The 20,785-nt window shown below is 42.4% G+C and overlaps 1 protein-coding gene across 1 annotated transcript; it reads right to left on the bottom strand.

Annotated features, from left to right (window-relative positions):
* Nucleotides 1-1,365: 1,365 nt before the first annotated feature.
* On the bottom strand, nucleotides 1,366-20,662 carry p3h1 (prolyl 3-hydroxylase 1). The gene is made up of 15 exons (XM_078247655.1): nucleotides 20,095-20,662; nucleotides 17,404-17,556; nucleotides 15,338-15,527; nucleotides 15,103-15,234; nucleotides 13,532-13,671; nucleotides 11,772-11,861; nucleotides 11,610-11,662; nucleotides 11,362-11,489; nucleotides 9,904-10,031; nucleotides 7,117-7,212; nucleotides 6,568-6,718; nucleotides 4,738-4,855; nucleotides 4,117-4,192; nucleotides 3,845-3,985; nucleotides 1,366-1,980 (listed from the first exon to the last, which is right to left on the bottom strand). The coding sequence occupies exons 1-15, from the start codon at nucleotides 20,554-20,556 to the stop codon at nucleotides 1,477-1,479; spliced, it is 2,562 nt and encodes an 853-aa protein (XP_078103781.1). The 5' UTR covers nucleotides 20,557-20,662; the 3' UTR covers nucleotides 1,366-1,476.
* Between the last annotated feature and the right edge of the window lie 123 nt (nucleotides 20,663-20,785).

Here is a 20,785-nt window from a genome sequence, read left to right on the forward strand (position 1 = left end):
ACTCACATCCCTTTTATTTCAACCATTCACACGGTTGATTTGAGGTTTTCCTCAACAGAAAAGTTTGGTGCATATTTTCCCCAAATCCCTCTGTAACCCACCTGTGACTGGTTCCATGTGGGGGGGCAGTAGCTCAGTCCGTAGTAGAGGTGTGAATCTTCAATCTCGATGCATCACGATGCGTCAAATACATTTTTACTATTAAAGCCATATAGGATATTTAATTCATAGCTTTTCAAGCTTCAAAAACCAAACATTCTGCAGAGCTCAGAGATTATTTGACTAATTTCAACACCTCTAGTCTGTAGGGAGTTGGGTTGGGAACTGGAGGGTCGCTGGTTCAAGTCCCCATACGGCCCCAAGTATGGTGGTGGACAGGTAGCTGGAGATGTGCCAGTTCACCTCCTGGGCACTGCCAAGGTGCTCTTGAGCAACCAACTGCTCGGGGCGCCTTTTCCATGGGCAGCCCCCCCACTCTGACACCTCTCCCTTAGTGCATGTAGAGGTACTGAGCATGTGTGTGTAATTCAGGCCTATGTGTAATAACAACAGAATGAAAACATTGTAATTTCCACCTTGTGGGATTAATAAAGTATTATTTTTTGGGGCTTTTCCCTTTATTAGAAAGTGGATAGACATGAAAGGGGGAGAGAGAGACGGGGAATGACACGCAGCAAAGGGCAGCAGGTCAGAACCCTGCCCGCTGCAGGACTCCGCCAACATGGGGCGAACGCTCTTACTGGGTGAGCTAGAGGCCGCACCGAGTATAAACTATTACTATTATTATTATAAAATAACATCACAAATATCAGAAACATAATTAGGGTTTTCTCTTCCATTATAAAGCTTATAAAATGACTTTTCTCAGATGTAATGATTATAGTATAGTTGGTTTAGTTTCCAACGTTTTAGACACAGATATGGTAATAATAATGGTCCAAAGGGAGGTGAAATAGCATTTTGTTTTTTTATTGAAAAAAACGTCACATTTTCTTGAGAAGATCCCTAAACCCACAGCCAAATATATTCACCTAAGTCCTCCACAAACCTAGTACACTGATAATACACAGAAATTCATTTACATTCAAAACTGAGATGAACCATCTATACATACCCATAAATGTTGGATGCCAAACAATGATGGTTCCATTGATTTGGGCATTCTAGCAGATTGTCAGTTTGATTGTCACGTATTAGCGATTTCAGCGAAATCTGCAGTAGGGGTGTGCAAAAAAAAATTGATTCACATGCAATCACATGCAATCACATGGGAAAAGTAACTACATTTACATACTGTGTAAAATCGATACTGAATCGAATCGTGACATCGTGCACCCCTAATCTGCAGTGAAACGTTTTACTAACTCAACCTTTCCCTCCGTTTTCATTCAACCACCCACAGAGAGGACCATGTCAGAAAAGGTAGAAAAAATAGGAAAATAAACAGCACAGACACAGTCACAGGTGCTGTTTAGATCACAGCTCCTCCTTGCCCTTCTGAGAGTCCGAGGCCGACGCGGTGTCAGCGCTAGCTGTCTTGGCGGCAACTTTTACTGTCTTTTTCGCCGCTGGTTTGGCGTCCTTTTTGACTACCTGCTTGGCTTGTGTTTTAACCGTCTGCTTTGCATCTTTTTTAGCCGCAGGTTTGACTTTGTCTGCCGTCTTGGTCTTTGCTTGGGCTCCGGCTTTGGCCTTGGCTTTCGGAGCAGCTTTGGCTTTTGTTTCGCTGGCCGGTTTAGCCTCTACTTCGTCCGTTGGCGAGTCAGCTGGTTTGTCGGCCTGCGCGTCTGCTGGTGCGTCCGGCTTCTGCTCTGCTGGTTGATCTTCTTGCTTATCGTCTGCTTTCTCCCGGTCGGCCTGTGTGGGAGGTTCGGCTTTTGTCAGCTGGGGCTTGGCGGTGTCACTCGCCTCTGTTTGGATGAACTCCTCGTTCACAGGGGTCGAAAACATCTTCAGCATATCCTGAGCTTGGATTCTCTCCTACAGGACAGAAAAAGTAAACATTTGAGGGGGAAACAGAATGCACAATTGGCAAGAATCAAAATGTCAAGTCCAGAGGCAGACAAAGAAAACTCTTATTCAGACTGGATTAGAGTCATGATGTGGATGTTTGTAGAAAATTACCCACTGGCTAGTCGGGGGTGGCAACGTGATATCATGACTTTGCATAAACATACACGTCCACTTTCTGATGCCAAGTGGCGTGTTATCTGTACGCATTTTGAGCTATCTGCGTGTATGTCTACGCTGTATACAGCGAACATAAACATACACGCCACTTTGCGTGTTACCGCGAGAAGAAAGCGACGGTTGACTTTAGGAGACGTGACACGTAGGACACGAAGGAAACGGGACCTGATCCCCGGTCTCCTGGGTGAAAGTTCTGTGTTTGACCCATCCTCCCCCCCGACCAACCTCCCTACGGCGTCAATTCACACGCAATCGCAAGGTAATGTAAGTCAACGGAGGCCAAACAGCGTTGATAAAGACGCTAAAAAGCCAGTATGCGTCTTGATAACACGCCAATAATGGCGTACGGATTGGCGTGTCACACATACGCCACTTCATGAGATCAGTCTGGGGGGTGGGGAAAAACAATCCATTCACGTATGTTTTGTGATTGTTTTCGTAGTTTTTTTAAAATCAAGTCTTTTCCCCAGAATGGATATGTTTTATTAATTTTTAGACCAATGATTGATCCAAATATATTCTGTGTATACGGTACCTCTACTTCATGTCCTTTTCCAGCAGAACATGCAGAAAATCCACATTATGTTTTCATTTACAAATGAAATAAATGTCAGACTTTTTTTTAGAAAATTAGTTTTTAGAAATGTCTCATGATTTATTGTATCTAGAAGTGTTTTATTCACTTTTTATTGTTTTTGTTAAAGAAAAGAAAAGAAAATCGCAATACTCGCGATAATCGCGATAAATGAAAATCGCAATACATATCGCACCGGCACCCATGTATCGTGAAGGAATCAGGATAAAAGCATATCATATTATATTATTTATGCTTTGCCTCGTTTCGTCTAGCCTGACAAGCCAGACCCACATCCAGATGTTGGGTCTGGGAACTCCCCATTGGCTGGGCTCAATCAGAGGGGCGGGATAAAAGGTTGTCTTTCAGATTCCCTCTGCACGCAATAGGATAGCGCTACAACCAATCAGAGCAACGCTAGCTGATAGATTACACTTTAAACTCCGAACACATCTTCCTTTTTTAAGAATGACTTCAGTGCCGTTCTTTGTTCTTTTCTCAAAGAAAAGCTGAACTCCAAGTCTTCCAGAGTCGCGGCCAAAGCCAATTCCAAAGACCGCTGTTCTCCAGCAGCAGCAGCCATCTTCTTTGTTTTCAAGTAGCAGGGAATTCACGCGGAACCATTATTATGTTAAGCCCCGCCCACCGACTCTATACACGATGTGATTGGTCTGACCAGAATTTGGCTTTTCCAGCTCACAAGCCAACGGAGAGTTGCTAGACGACCCTGCAGGGTGCGTCTAGATTTCTAGGCTACGAATGGTACAAACTCAATACTATTACTCTGAGATATTAGGAGGGAGACTTTTGCAGTTGTCAGAATTTCCCTCTTCAACAAGTTTTCATTTTTTGTGTTTCTCTTACAAGTATAGCACATAAAACATAGCAATTTTGTGCGCCTGCTCTACCCACTGGGCCAACCCGGCCACAAACATAGCAACTTTGACTTATAGTTTACTGCAAAACAATCAGTAAACTGAATTCTTTACTTTATCCACTAACGGATGCTGTTGGTAGAAACTACGATTTGCAGAGCGCTTCCCAGTTATGCTGATGTTAGTCCACAGAGATGGTCCGTACCATTTCCTCGTGAGTTGGATCCAGAGTGAACCAAAGCGCCACAGCGCACCTCTGACCCTTGGTGACGGCTCTGACACCGTGGGGGTTTTCCTGCCCCGCCCCGAACCCGACCACGCGGCCGCACTGTGGACGCACCTCGGCCTGGAGAAGTCCGGAAATAGAGAACATGTTACATTTAATAGCAGCGAAGCTTGACATTCATTATTGTTTGTGTTTACACGTACAGCACACGTTGAAATAAGATTATGGAGAAAGAAAAGCTGAATATTTACCGTGACTGTTTTAGCATCCAACTCAGTGAAAATGAAATCTCCTCCCTCAAAGTCATCGTTTAGATAAAGGATAGCACTGAGGTAGAGAGACATTAGGACGTTATGTCGGTGCTTGTCATGACTGTGTGTGTGTGTGTGTGTGTGTGTGTGTGTGTGTGTGTGTGTGTGTGTGTGTGTGTGTGTGTGTGTGTGTGTGTGTGTGTGTGTGCGTGTGTGTGCGCGTTTGTGTGTATGTGTGTGTGTGTGTGTGTGTGTGTGTGTGTGTGTGTGTGTGTGTGTGTGTGTGTGTGTGTGTGTGTGTGTGTGTGGTTAGAATGAGGTTCTGGTTAGGGTGAGGGTAAGGGTTAAGGTTAGGGATTTAGTTAGTGTGTGTGTGTGTGTGTGTGTGCGTGTGCGCGTTTGTGTGCATGTGTGTGTGTGTGTGTGTGTGTGTGTGTGTGTGTGTGTGGTTAGAATGAGGTTCTGGTTAGGGTGAGGGTAAGGGTTAAGGTTAGGCATTTAGTTAGTGTGTGTGTGTGTGTGTGTGTGTGTGTGTGTGTGTGTGTGTGTGTGTGTGTGTGTGTGTGTGTGTGTGTGTGTGTGTGTGTGCGCGTGTGTGTGTGTGTGCGTGTGTGCACTCACCTGTAGTCTCTGTATGTGTATGCAGGAGGTTCCTTTAAACACTTGTTGAGCTCAGAGACCAGCACACAGTTGTCCACGTGAACAGGGTGACTCAGGTCCTTACGGTCCTCCTGCTTCTCTGAATAAACAACAGAGAGCAGAGAGAAGTTAAAACACAGGTCCAACCAGCGTCACCTGCCCGGAGTACAGCACCCAGATTCTTTTTAGCCAACGTGGACCCTGCTCGCAGCAACCTGGTCACCAGCAGACAAAGTTAGCGACTAGCTGGTAATAAAGCTTACTGGGGAAGGTCTCGAGGGTAAAATATCTTAACGTTGTATTAGATTCTCACTTAAAATTTGAGAAACACATGCAAATGGTGAGCAAATAAAAAATATAGCAACAGTCACGATGTCTGCCTAAGTCAGTCATGATGTATAACAGCTGTATACTACTATCCCTGTATGGATGATATGATGTATAACAGCTGTATACTACTATCCCTGTATGGATGATATGATGTATAACAGCTGTATACTACTATCCCTGTATGGATGATATGATGTATAACAGCTGTATACTACTATCCCTGTATGGATGATATGATGTATAACAGCTGTATACTACTATCCCTGTATGGATGTGATATGATTTCTATCTTTGTTGTCGGTCTGGCTCAGGTTAGACTCTTTGTGAAACGTGAACAAACACAAACAATGAACGCCCCAGAACGTTCTTCTATTCTCCAGTCAGTTATAACGGAAAAAGAACATACATAAACTACTTTAACGTAGATTTTCTTTAGTGCTTTATTACGTGGTATCTGATCGGTGCAGTAACTCCAGTACTCCCCGATACCGATACCAGCGTTTTAGGCAGTATCGGAGCCGATACCGAACATCTCTAGTTTTAACAACTCACTGTAGCTGTTGGTTTTTCCGGTCGTCGTCCATCTCGCCAGTCAAAAAGAGTCGATCTCTGAATGCAACGTAACAGGTAGGAGAGTAGAGACGGAAAGCTCCTAAAGCTTAGTTCCATATAAATACATGGATTATTCGTTGTTTTGTCGTTAGTGAAAAACAATATTGACCTTGTAGTTGAAAAAGGAGCCTCATATAAGAATGACATTTCCTCCTCTGGAGTCCGTTCATTCGCATTTTGAGATTGGCTGCGAGCGGAAACAACAACAGCTACAGTGAGTTGTCAAAACCTTTCTTTTTAGTAAACTCTGAACACAACCAATGTTGTCAGTGCTTTGGTTAAGGTGTAGAGTCCCTGGTGATACTTGGAGCAAAGTCTCATGTTGTGTCTAGCCTTCTTAGTGGTTTAAAAGTTTTGTTTGTCGCTGCTACGTCACCCGGATCGTTGGTCTGATTGGTTGAAGGACTATCCATTGCGCCCAGAGGCATTTGAGCGGCGTCCGTTGGTGACGCCCCTTTGGAAATGGGCTGTGAATGAAGCTTGCCCAGACCCTTCTCAGTTACAACTGAGAAGGGTCTGGTGTCAACCAGGCTAACAGAAAACTCTGATTGGACAGATAGTCTAGCTATCTGTCTGGATTTACCCTGCAGAGATCTGAGGAGAAGCTAACCATAGTCCTCACAAATCCACCGGAGGCTAGAACGCCAACACAAAGAAAGAGGAAAGAAACGGACATCCGTGAAAAGACACGCATCCGGTGGAATTTCCTGCGGCACCGGAGCAATCCCGGAAGTGGAACGTCGAGGATATAGACTATGAATGAACCAACAGAAAAGACCAATCCACAACATCATCATCATCATCACTGGAGACAAAACTAGGGAGAAGTACTTTGAATCGGCAGTAGTGGATGAGCCTCTAATTTCTTACCATCGATGGCGGAGCGACAGACCAGGTGGGAGTAGGAGAAGTAGAGCGGAGCGTCGAGGCGGAAGTACGACCCCAACACCTTCTTCACCTTCTCACTGATGTCGAAGAACAGGCGAGCGCTCTTCAGTGGAACCGCCCCCTCCTGTCCGAGCTGCAGGAGGTGGAAACACCATTTCACTTTAACAGACGCTACGAGGATGAAACCAGCGTAGGTCAACATCTTTTAATGTGACTGTTTTCATGAAAAGTTCTAGTTAATTAACGTTGTTCACGTTGTATGTTTAAAGTTTTTGGGGGGCTGTTCTGTAATGAGAACATCACAGGTCTGACTAAATATATTCTCTCTCTCTGTCGCTCTCTGTCTCTCGCTCTCTCTCTCTGCTGGGTCTTCTTCAGGCAAATGGAAAAAGTGGACATATTTGATGTGGTTTAGACCTACTGTATCTGTAAAGTGTCCTGAGATAACTTCCGTTATGATTTAACACTGTAAATGCACTTGAATTGAATCAAAAACTGTAAATGCTGTTTATAGTGAGCGGGACTACAGACCTTCACGGCCTTCAGGACAGTGACTCCCTGGAACATCTCACTGGGGGTGTGGGGGGAAGGGCGCCCGCTGTAGCCGTCACCTTTCAGAGCAGCAGCCTGGGGAATATGCACAACATCAACACTCTGACATGATGGACTCACACACTCACTTCAATTACAGATGGTCTGTTTTGCTTCCCGATGCTGATTCTGATACCTGATTTGCGTATCGGCCGATACCGAGTACCGATCCGATACCAGTGTGTTAAAAAAATACATATATTTTACGTTTTAACAGCTATATACTACTATCCCTGTATGGATGTGATATGATTGCTATCATTGTTGTTACACTCTTTGAAACATGAACAAACACAAACCATAGCTGTGTTCAAACCGTTCCCTATCACTATATAGTGTGTTCGCCATTTTGTAGTGCTGTTCAAATTGTCCGCGGTAAATTTCATTCACTATATAGTCCACTATAAAATACCCACAATGCACTGCTAATTTGAGTGTACCTATGACGTGTCCTACATTTTACTCCCGTATACCACAACGCAACGCAACTGAAAAGGAAAAATGGAGCGGACTTTTTCTAAACAGTGTAAATGTAACATATAAAGCCCCTGACACACCAACCCGACGGCTGACCGTTGGCAGAAAAGGCAGTCGGACTGATCAGTCAGCTCCCGAGGTCCAAAAAGTGCCTCAGAACACACTGAAGCGACGCCATCTTGAGCGTGTAATACGTCTCCAAAACAGCAGGCGGCGCTAATCTGTATCATCGCCCAAAAAATGAAAACCGGCAGCTGATTGGATGAACGAGTCACGTGGGTTTGGCTGCTCCCGGATTTTTCAACCGGGCATAATGGTGGCTCATTCAGAATACAATCTCATATTTTCCGAAGACAGTTCACCGAAACGTGTTAAGCGAAATATAGGCCGTGCAGTTGCTGAATCTGTCTTCATTTCAGATCGACAAAGGTCAGTTTAAAAGATTTTCGTCAGATTTTGAGAGGCTTAGTCACGCTCATCCTGCTCGTTATTTCCGTCAGGTCGGCCAAAATGAAGGCCGACGGCCCCTCCGACTGACGACGGCACGGAACACACCGAACAGACTCGAGTCACCGACCTCGCCAGACTGTCGACGGCCGATTATCGGTGGTCGGTTGGTGTGTCGGCGCCTTAACATGCAACATATATTCAACCTTTCACTATTCTCCTGGGTGCTCGGTTTGTGACAGGGACGTATTAGAAGTATCTTAGTTTGGGTTTGTTGACATGATGCTGGGTATCGGATCGGTGCATCAACTACAGTACTTGCCGATACCAGCATTTTAGGCAGTATCGTATAGTATTCCGATACTGGTATCGGTATCGGAACATCTCTAATTTGATACACAGTTAATATAGTAATTCAGTTTAAATATTGACTAGGGCTGCAACTAACGATTATTTACATTGTCGATTGGTCTCTAAAATGTCAGAAAATGGTGAAAAATGTCAATCAGTGTTTCCCCAAGCCTAAGATGTCGTCCTCAGATGTCTTGTTTTGTCCACAACTCAAAGATATTCTTTCTTTTGGGGAATTTCTGCCTTTAATGGAAAGAACAGATAGACATGAAAGGGGAGAGAGGGGGGGGGAAGACATGCAGGAAATTGTCACAGGTTGGACTCGAACCCTAGACCTTCTTCGTCGAGGCATACACCTCCATATATGTGCCCCCACTCTACCAACTGAGCTAACTGGCCACATTATTTGTTAACGTTAGATGTGAGATGGCGTCAGACTTTAGTCTTTTAAAAGTCTGTTCTTGAATTTCCCCTTGGTGATCAATAAAGTATCTATCTATCCATCCATCCATCCATCTATCTATCTCTCTATCTATCTATCTACAGTATCTATCTATCTATCCATCCATCCATCTATCTCTCTATCTATCTACAGTATATATCTATCCATCCATCTATCTCTCTATCTCTCTATCTATCTATCTATCTATCTATCTATCTACAGTACTCTATCTATCTATCTATCTATCTATCTATCCATCCATCCATCCATCTATCTATCTCTCTATCTATCTATCTATCTATCTATCTATCTATCTATCTATCTATCTATCTATCTATCTATCTATCTATCTATCTATCTATATATCTATCTACAGTATCTATCTATCTATCTATGTATTTATCTATCTATCTCTAAGTCTTCTTGTCTATGGTAGGCATTAGAGCACTGTTTCTCAAATGGGGGTACGTGTCCCCCCTAGGGGTACTTTGGAGGACTGCAGGAGGTAGTCTACGTGAGCTATTTAACATGTTTAATAGTTACAAAGCTGTTGTTGTTGTTCCTCTTTATGTAGACTTTTTTTTTTTTCCTACCAAAAAAGTGACATTTGTGTCGCCTTCTTTGGACCTATTCTTGCCTTCCTTCCTTCTACTGTCCTTCTACTTTTTTAACAAGTTTCTCGCTTTTTTCTTCTTATGTCACTGTTTTTGAAGTTTTTGATAATATTTCGACCTATTCTTGCCTTCCTTCCTTCCTTCTTTCTACCATCTTTTTCCAAGTTTTTGTCTTTTTTACAGTTTACAGTTTACAGTACAACATTTAAATGTTTTTTTTTTTCAGTTACAAGGCTGTTTAGTAAATCTATCGCTGACAGCGCTGTACTGTTCCTGTTTATATAGACTTTTTTTTCTACCGAAAATGATTAGGGGGTACTTGGTTTAAAGAAACAATTCAAAAGGGCTACATTATTGAAAAAAGTTTGAGAACCACTGCATTAGATGATAACTCACATTGGAGAGGCGGTGCAACTCCCTGCACTCGTCATCACTGATCACCCCATCCAGCAGCACCCGCTGGGAGCCGTTCAGCTGATTGGACGTCATGGTAACCTTGATGTCGTCATACAACAGAGCACCACCTCGAGGAGAAATATCACAGGATCAAGGAGATTTAAAGTGGAACTGTCAAATACTGAGCCTTTGACTTTCACAGTTACTGTTTAGTTTTTACTGTATAGTTTGTTTAGACATGAAATATAAAATCCTAGATCATGAGCCTATAGACCAATCACAATGTTTGTTTACAATAACTTCCGGGTGGAAAACTCCTGCGTCCCGTACGTACAATTTAACAGGCGCTAAGCAAACGGGGGCCAGACATGGATATACTCCCGTCTCCTTCATCTAAAATGCATGTTCAACGCTTTCATATGTCAACACTTTTCACTAACGTTAGGCTGGAGATTAGCGCTGAACAATTGATCGTTTTCAAATCAAAATCGCGATTTGAAAGAATGCGATTAGCTAATCGTGAAGACCGCGATTAATCGAATGTGAAATACTTAGTTGATTGTGTGGTGTAACATTTGGTTCAACATTTTTTAATTCCTCTTTTTATTATTATGTGTACTGTTCTTTCATGAGATAAATGCTGGAATTTGGGTGACAAGACGTCCCGAAACAATTCGTGACAGTCCCGAAATCCAAGCAGTTTTCCCAAATCCCGAATCCTGCCCTAATTGTCCCGAATATTAGAGCACAAACTCATCATGAGAAAGCCGAGAGTGCTGGCAGCAGCAGCAGTGAAATCCTCCACGTAATATGCCAGCGCCGGGCCTCCAGCGCAACCCAATCTTCGGAGGTATAGCTTTAGTGCATTTAAACTTTTATTGTTTCTGTTATTTTATACGCACAAAGAAAATACAACCTTTTTGTCCCCTTTTTATGTTATAGAGTAGATGAAGAGAGCACACGTTGCAGCCATGAGGCCAGGGAAAGTGCACGTGCAGGCAGCCACGAGAAGGAGCGATTGGATTGGATGTTGAATTTCTGAATGAATTCATATTTATGATACTAAAATATATCAATATAATATTTTGTGTAAAATAAACAAATATGCAGGAAATTATAATACATAACTGATGAGAATATATGAGAAATAAATTCTATTTCGTAAGAGAATTGGAAAAAAGTGTGACGGAGGAAGTTTGTTAAATAATTAAAACTGTTTCATGGGGAAGGAGTGAGATTAGACAAGTGTATACTTCTTCCCACTCCTTTTCGGACATGTCATTAACAACAAAAAATGATTATGATGTATCTATGTGACCTGACAGAAGAACAGAAAGAATTTTGGACCCTGCATATATCCCCGCAAATCAGCTCATCATTTTTTGTGATTGATTGTGATTCGGTCTATTTGGGACAAATGCACCAGCTTCTCACAAAACATCTGGGTGAAATATTCACCTTCTGGCTGCGTTATTATCATTGCAATATCTGAGGAATCCTTCTTCTTCTCCTCAACCAGAGTCTCAATCTCCTTCATTAGGTTTCCTATTTCCTCTGTTATCCTCGCTGCGGTCTCTCTGTCGGCTCTGAGACACGTACACAAAAAGGTAGAATCACAGAGGCCACAACATGACAATACATCGATTCTTGCCATGCACAAATGTGTGTGTGTGTGTGTGTGTGTGTGGCAGCGTCTTCAATCTTACTTCTGCTTGTCTCTCAGTTTCTTAGGCATGACATCTTCAGGAGTCCATGTGTCCTGAATGCAAAATGAAAGTAAAAGGGCACAAGTCGATTACCATCCTGCATGAAACCCCCTGCATCAAATAAGCACAATGTGATCAATAACCAATGATTGATTCACTCACTGGATCTACAAATGTGATTCCGAAGGCTTCGTATCCAAAGTAGAGCAGCTCTTTTTCCAGTATGGACTGCTGAATGTGCTGTTTCACCACCTAGAGGTAAACAATTCAACTGTCAGTGCAGTGACGTAGATGCTGTGTTCATGATGCATGATTAACGCCTAATTCACAGTAAATTCATGGTTTATCTCATGCAGTAAATACAGGGTTCTTGCAGGTTTTAGTAAGTCAAATTGAAGACCTTTTCAAGACATTTTAAGACCATAAAGATTGAAATTTAAGACCTACACGACACATTAACAAAACAATGGGTACCGCTTGTAACCAACAGCGGAAATCGCTGTGATCTAGCCATGTCTCGTTTAAAGTACACTTTCCCATTTTCCACACGTAGGCCTAGCCGAACTTTAACAAACTCTGAGGAGACGCAGACGTATTTCGCGGGCAGGTATTGCATTTATCACGGGATAGTAGTTTTATCACCGCGTACGTACCAACACCAACATCCCCCAGAAAGAACTACAACACACGAACCAACGTTCTGAGGGCAGCGTTCTGCTGGTTTTGTCACAGAGCAAAGACTCTAGAGACTTTGTAGACTACGACTCCATGCTTTCTCACGACTCCATACTATCTCTTTGTAGGCTACGACTTTGGCCTACTTTAGCATATAAACATCAGCTCACTAAGAACCTGTGAACCACAATCCCAAACTGGCAGTTTGATTTTCTGTGTACTGAATTGTTTACCTAATGTAAACTTCTTTGACTTTTATGCACAGCATGTCTTTATTTAAATATCAGTTTTTCTAAAATTATACTTTAAAAAAATCCCAATATATCGCCTTACGCACAGTATCGAAATATATTGCAATATATTGAATCGTGAGCCATGTATCGTGATACGTATCGTATCGCCAGATTCTTGCCAATACACAGCCCTAATTTGCTAATGGACTGTGTTCAATCTACCATGAGCAGATGTTACGGCAGTCAGAGTTATAATAGTTGATGTCAGAGGCCAAGGCGGACAGTATAAGAGACTTTCAAGGACTGTAAGGATTTAGGAACTTCTTTTCAGGAGAGCAGTCAACAAGGTATTCTGTTTTACCTGTAGGGCCTTTCTTCATATTCGCACCAAGTGCCATTTTTTTTCATTTATTTGTTTAGGTAGATCCACCCCTCAAATTTAGATCACCTCGTACTTTACATTTCCAATTACTTTGTTAACATTCATTATTATGGAAAGCAGAACAACCAATAACTATAAATGTATACACATGCAGGGAAAGTAATCCATTTGGTGTTAGGGTTTTTTTGGGGAGAAGAATCACCCACACCTGTTTTTACTCCGAAACGGAGCACAGGCTCGAAAGTGAGATCAGTTGTGAGAGCCAGACATCTCTGCATCATTCATCATCATTAGTATTGATCAACAACCCTCTTACACCACTATAAATAGTGCAGACTGTGGACATTTAGAGCCTGCGGCATTCAAAATCATACTTATAGCTTCTTTAAAAGGCAGCAAACGTGTTTGTGCTTTAGATTAACATCAGTGCTTTTTCAGCGTCTCTTTTGTGCCCTTGAGTATATTTGAGTCCTAATGGAGGCTATTTTTCTCTCCCCGCATGTTGTGTGAGCTGATTTACTGCTGATCATTATGGGTTCAGATAATACATTGCTAAAAATAACTGCACTCACAAGGTGCTTTGGACAAAAGCCTCTACTAAATGTAGTTATAGTAAGATAGACCGACTGTACCTGTCTGGCTGATATAGTTGCTGCCTTGTCTTCACCCAGCACTACTGAATAATAAGCCAGGTTCTGGTTCATCACCACATCGGCCGGGTGGAACAACAGGAAGGTCTTAGCACACTCTATGGCCTGCTCGTACTTCTCACCTGAAGATAGGGAACAGAAGGAGGAGGGTGAAAGGGTTATTCTACACAAATTGTAGGATCACGTGTTTAGGAAACTTGGCAGGGCTCTGTTCATATACAAACATATTATTCATACTAGGGCTGGGTATCGCTAACCTGACTCCAGATGGATTGCTTCGCATTTGCTCGGCATATCCATCTGGGAACTTTCCGTTGGAGAACTTTTGGGAAGGGGCAAAAATCCTGGTTAGCTGATTGGATAAACCATCTGTCTATCACCACCTATGTTGGTGATGGATGGGCCAAATCAACCAATCAGATCAACGAAGCTAGCTATGTTAGCGAAGCTAGCTATGTTAGCGTAGCTAGCGTTGGTTTGGCTTCAAGGACCTTGCGGTTCTTCTAATGCCATCGTTTAACATACAATTAAGTTAGGTAACGTAGCTAACGCTAACGTTTTTAAACGTACCATTTGTATGTGACATGAACCTCATCAACGACAACCCCCGCCAAGTTTTCACGGTACACGTCTGAAGAAGAGCAACAACATCTTTTCCTCCGAGAAAAGCCTCCAGAGCCGTTTTTTGCTCTTCTTTCAATGAAGGAATACTTTCTAATTCGGATACAACTTGTGCGATAGCTACGCTCATCTCATCCGTGGAAGCCGCCATGTTGTTCAGACTGAACAGTCGCTTCTCGTTGCGTCACACCTAAACCCGCCTCAAAGACAACGCTGATTGGTCGGCCGTTTGGCGAACGGCTCCAAATTTTCTCTATCTCAAGATGCCAGACTGATCTGCGAGTGGAAAACTGGAGCTCGCCAGATCAGGACGCTCTCACGAGGCTAGGGTATCGCCATTATTTCCCGAATCGATTCCATTCCGATTCACAAGGTCCCGATTCGATCACATTTCGATTCAATATCAATTAGGTTACGCAAATTTCAGTTTCCATTTTGTTTGGATATAAAAGACATTCTCAGAGAACTTGTGCTGTAAATTGTACAAACACAAAACGACCCTACAATATTTTTGTATCATGCATCAGGTTAATGTTTACATTATTTTTAGTTTAAAGTACTTTTTGCTTATACGTCTTTTCAGACGTGTGCAATGGCGGACTGCGAGGCAGGCGGTTAAAATAATTACCTATTGCCTACCTAATTACCAATAATTACCATAATGGCACAAGTAGCCGTTTACCCGCAGGGTCAATCTTCACTGGATGACTCGCTTCCGGAAAAAGTTCATCAACTTGTTTTCCTAAAAGCCCAAGATCTGCCTCATAACTTTTTAAGAAATATATCTGGCTATATGCATAATCAGTGATCGTGATGCTGTAAATCTCTGTAGATTTAGGTTTTAATTCCACTTACGTTACAGTCAGGGACATTGGATAAAGGCATACTCTACTCAGTACAGGCAGAAAAAGAAGAAGGGCTATTGGACTCACTGTTGTAGTAGGAGAACTGCAGGTAGTTGAAAAGCGAGGGGAGGAAGTCCTCAAAGGGCTTGTCTTTGCCAGCAGTTGAGGCCAACTCTACCGCGCAGTGCTGCTTACAGTTCAGTACCTGCATGTAGTGGTCTGACACACACAAGCACATGTACACAAAGGAAAACGGTCAAAAATGTCTCAATTTTCATATGAATTTCTTCTGCACAAAAAAACCAGCGATGTACTGTCTCACCTGTCATGGTCTGGAACAGGTCTGCACTGTACTCCATGTAGTTGTACCCATCGTAGTTGTAGGCTCCCTCGCACAGCGCTCTGCACTCCTTATTGGCAGTGAAGTACTCATTAATGGCCACTTCGAAGTGATCAGCCCCCAGGCCGAATGATTCGTCGCTGTAGTAACTCTTCCCCAGCAGGAACTCGGCCTGAGGAGAGAGGAAGTGGGCATCCAATGAGGTGTCCTATGGTCACCATTACAAAGGGGATGTTGTGTAATATTACTAGTGCTGACGTGTAAGTGTCATTTTCTAGGTAATAGCATAATAAAAAATAATAGACAAAGCTTTCGGGTCTGAAAAGTGAAGCCAATGGAAGTACCTTAAAGTACCATTCTATCTAATTTCCAGCAGGGGGCGACTCCACCGGCTCCAAAAAGAAGTCTGTTTCTATAGAAGTCTATGAGAAAATGACCCTACTTTATTACCTCAGCAAACATTTTCACAATGAGTATATGGCCTCAATCGCTAGTTTCAAGTCTTCTTCAATACAGCATGATGTTCATTTTGTAAATGATGGTCCCATTTATTTTTAAATAGACGATAAAGCAGGGGATGCTGTAGGACCTGTCAATCAGGACAGAGGCTTAGCGATGCTAACTGTGCTAACACTGTGTACATTCAAATAGACCTGAACTTGTTTTTGGGTGTTGTCCATGTTTTCATCTTAAACTTTGAGCCTCTCACTGTGTGTTTTCACTTCATCAAAGTTAATTGGAACATTTTGGTCGCCTAAAAATGTCTTGTTCAGCATTCTGACAACCAAGCTAGCTAGTCACCGCTAGCGTTAGCAAGTAACTTAAGCGAAACGTTTTTTGATTTTCTGTGTGCTGCTGTATGCAGATGAATGGCAGCAGAACCCGGAGGTCCGCGTTTATCCGCGTAAATCTCCCGCTGGATGACTCGCTTCAGAAGGGTTGAAAATCGGCAACTTTCCCCCTTTAGCGTTTAGCGACAGCGCCATTGCAACCATTAACAACATTGCTTTGGCCGGGTCATCCTCCCCAGCTCCACCCTCTCGTCAAAAATCTCAAACTTGAGACTAACCAAGCTAGCTAGCTACCGCTAGCGTTAGCTAGTAGGTTAGGGAAAAGTTAGCCGATTTTCTGTACTGTTGTACATGCAGATGAATGGCTCGCTTCAGAAGGGTTAAAAATCTGCAACTTTCCCTCTTTAGCATTAGCTTAGCACAGCAGCAACCATAAACAACACTGGCCTTGCCGTGTCATCCTCCCCAGTTCCACCCTCTCATCAAAAATTGTCCCGTTTGTCACTGACCGATGTGCAGATGTGAGTCGCGCATGCTCAGATTTAAACGGTTTGGCATAACGTGTCATACTGAAATTTGTGAAATCCATAAAAAAAATAAACTTTTCTCTTTACATACAATAACAGAAGATGGAAATCATTTCAAAAACGTTTTAGCTATCTATGATTGTTTGATTGCTAACGTTAGCTCAAAACGCCATTCAAGTGACAGCCTTTGTTGTGTCTGATTGCTAACTTGTAGCCAGCATTGAATGAACTTCGTTGTAGGTCCATTTTTACTGTCTTGACATTACAGAAGTCTCTCGTTAGCATCTTGTAGGCTACTCACATCTGCACTCGACTCACATCGTGCAGTGACACCGTTGACCAAGATGGCGACGGCCATATTGCCAAACCTGAGGCTTCAAAAGTGAATATAATACATCCATGCTTCAAAACGGCAGTCCAAAAACCAGTGGGTGACGTCAGTGATGCTACCTCCATGCTTTATATACATTCTATGGGTAATAGCAAGGTAATAAAATGACTTGAGAGACATTTTGCCTTTATTTCCACCATGTTTCACACTCTATCATCCAACCAAAACATTCATATAGCTATTTGAAAACTTTAAAGTTGGCCAGTTGACAATTCTGAAATATACTAAAACAAACGAAGGAAACCAAATTATAGACAATCAATCCCCCTCTAAAGACTGCCTTAGAGGCTTAGAGAACAAAAAGGCCATAAACTCGTCAGACAAGGCATTTGCTCTCACCATATGTGGCCTGGCCTCCAAATCTTTGAAGTCCTCTGGCTGTACTCCTGCCATCATCCTGTAGTAGTCCAGGTTCTGTTTCATCTCCACGTGATCTGGGTTGGCCACAAAGAACGTGTGTGCAGCAGCCACTGCCTTGTCCAGCTTATTGATCTGGAAAAAAAAGATACAGGAGTCAGCTCGTCCTCTCTGATTGAAGGTGTGATAATCAGTAATCCACTTCAAAAGCCGTACAGGCCCTATTTGACAGGACTGTTTACTGCTGCTGTGTGATAGTTTCCACTTCTGTGTGCCTCCCAAACAGGGTTTAGTCTCTCTAAAGCCCACTACACACCAACCTGATAATCGGCCGTCGGACAGTCTGGCGAGGTCAGTGACTCGAGTCTGTTCGGTGTGCTCCGTGCCGTCGTCTGTCGGAGGAGCCGTCGGCCTTCATTTTGGCCGATTTGACTTGTTGAATCGGCCAGTGGGCAGTCAGACTCAATGACCAATTACCGAAAATGACGAGCGGGATGAGCGTGACGAACACTTCTCAAAATCTGACAAAATATTTTAAACTGACCTTTGTTGATCTGAAATGAAGACAGATTCAGCAACTGCACGGCCTATTTCTAAAATGTTTTCAGAAACACGTTTCGGATGAACTATCTTCGTAAAATACGAGATCGTATTCTGAACGAGCCGCCATTATGGTCTGGTTTTGAAATCCAGGAGAAGCCAGACCCACGTGACGCGTTCGTCCAATCAGCTGCCGGTTTTCATTTTTTGGCCGACAATACAGATTAGATTATGAAGACATATTACGCCCCGCGCATGCGCAGAACGTACGCTCAAGTCGGCGTCACTTCCGTGTGTTCTGAGGCACTTTTTTGACCAGAGCCTTAACATTGATATATTATCACTGTAAACACTGTTAATATGGCTTACATGTTAGCAAACAGTTGCTTATTTACACATCCATTAGACACAGAGCAACATTAGCATTCATGTTGAGTCATGTTTAAGATATTTAAGATATATTTCTTCCTTCTTGTCCATTACATTGCTGCTTTCAAGTTCTGTCTGAGAGTAGTATTTTCGACTATAAACATTATCCAAGAAAACTGTGATTATGAAGGGAAAAAAAATGGCAAAGAGAACAATATTGTATATCATATAAGTGTCTATCTTTGCCCATCTCACTTTACAGTTTAAAGTCCTCCAATGTGCCAACACAGCTGTATACATCATGAAGTAGGAGTAGGCAGTTTAGATAATCCTAGAACAGGCATATAGGTAAGGTTGAGTCTTTGTTCTTTTATTTTAATTTTGATGGTGTTACTAGTTTATTTTAATATTTTTAGATACATTTAGATTCATTTTTCTTTTTCTGTGGTTTGTATTTCAAGGGGGAAATTACTATGTTTTGAAACGTATTGTTCTGTATTTGACATTTTTGCAACTTGGGGAGACCCTTGGCTCAGTGGTGTAGTCTACGTGATACGCAGGTAAATGCAGTATACCCACTAAGAAAGCTCCAGGATTTCCATATACCCGCTTAAAAATGCCCAATGACACATAACAACATACTTTCCATTATAGTTTTGATATATTTTGAATTGTCATCTGTGTTTTCCGTCTTCACACAGGATAAATAAAGGGATTTCCATCGTAGAAAATTAAGTCGTTGATGCTCAAAAGTTCCCTTTTCAGATTCTGGCCAATATCTGGCCAATATATATATATGTGTGTGTGTGTGTGTGTGTGTGTGTGTACTGTACTATATATATATATATACTATGGTGTAGTATTGTAGTGGGTATACTGTACTTTATATATATATCTATATATATATATATAGATATATATATTATGGTGTAGTATTGTAGTGGGTATACTGTACTTTATATATATATATATATATATAAAGTACAGTATTGTAGTGGGTATACTGTACTTTATATATATATATATATATATATACTATGGTGTAGTATTGTAGTGGGTATACTGTACTTTATATATATATATATGTGTGTGTGTGTACTGTACTATATATATATATATATATATATATATATATATATATATATATAAAGTACAGTATACCTACTACAATACTACACCATTGCCTTGGCTGATCTTTTAGGCTTAATTGGCCTCCCTTGCACATTTTGTTATTATATATAAATTGCTCTGTTAATCCTATCCTACGTGCAAGCTAAAATGAAATGAAGTATGAGTTTATCAGAAGCATTTGAAAGCAGCACTTCAGGCCTTTAAAACCGCTGGATCCCCAAAAAAACCGTCAGACTCCACAGGAGTTGACTCCACCTAAAGACGTGGCATGGCTGTCTTGGTTGGGGGGGGTTGGGGCATTTACAGTATCCAACTCCAAACCAGCTCTGAGTCAAAGCTTGAATGAGATCTCAACTAAAATGTGTTGAAGTTGTTCACTCCGTTCTGGGCCTGCATGTCTAGTAGGAACTTGTGGAAACATGTAGGCTAACGTTATTTTGGTTGTGTGTGATAGGACAGCACTGATTTCTGTGACATTTGTAGCTAACGGCCCTGTAGAGACCATTTTACAGTTGTAAACATAAACATTCGAAATCAACTGATAGGAAATTAACAAAGGGCCAGGCCGTTGCCTAGCAATGGCGTTCCTTTGAAAAGGTCTATTAGGCTACTGACCTATTTAAATAACGTTACCTTAAAATATGCGGCTTGCAAGTAATTATAAGGGGTCCTCTTTTTAAACTCCAGCTCCACGTCTGCAGTAACTTGATGCAGAGTTGGGTAACCCAGTTTCTCGGTCTCGCAGGAGTTCACACAGTCCGCCCGTTTCAGGATTTTCTGGAAGAATCCCAGGTCCTCCACAGACCCGGCCCCCGGTATGGGAACTCCCAAGCCGGACAGACGTTCACCGAAAGCGGTCTGGTTGGCGCAGCTCAGCCGGCACTGAGCCTTCACATTGCGGACCATAGCTTTGTTCCTAAGCGCCTTCTCCATGTTCAGGACAACGGTCAACCAGTCGCCCTTATAGTAGGCTTCAACCGCCTTGTCGAAGAGGAAATCATAGGGCTCCAAAACAAAGTGGCTGCTCACATCGGTGTCCGAACTGCACAGTGGAATAATAAGGCAGGAAAATAGCAACACATAACGGAGTTCCATGGTGCTAAAATGTCAGGGCTCTGCAGTGGGGCAGGAGCCTAACCGGGGACTAGAAAGTCGGTAGAGAGAGGAGGAGGTGTAGCTAGTTTACTTCTCCCACAGTAACTTCTCTGGGGGGCGGGGTTTGCACAGTTGTAACCCCGAGGACCCCCACTGCCCCCTCAAGTCCTCAAACTATTGAGACTTAAGGACTAAAAACATTTCTTTTTAGGAGAACTTATGAGTTTTA

The sequence above is a fragment of the Sander vitreus genome, chromosome 4, assembly GCF_031162955.1.
Source record: "Sander vitreus isolate 19-12246 chromosome 4, sanVit1, whole genome shotgun sequence".
Lineage (NCBI taxonomy): Eukaryota > Metazoa > Chordata > Actinopteri > Perciformes > Percidae > Sander > Sander vitreus.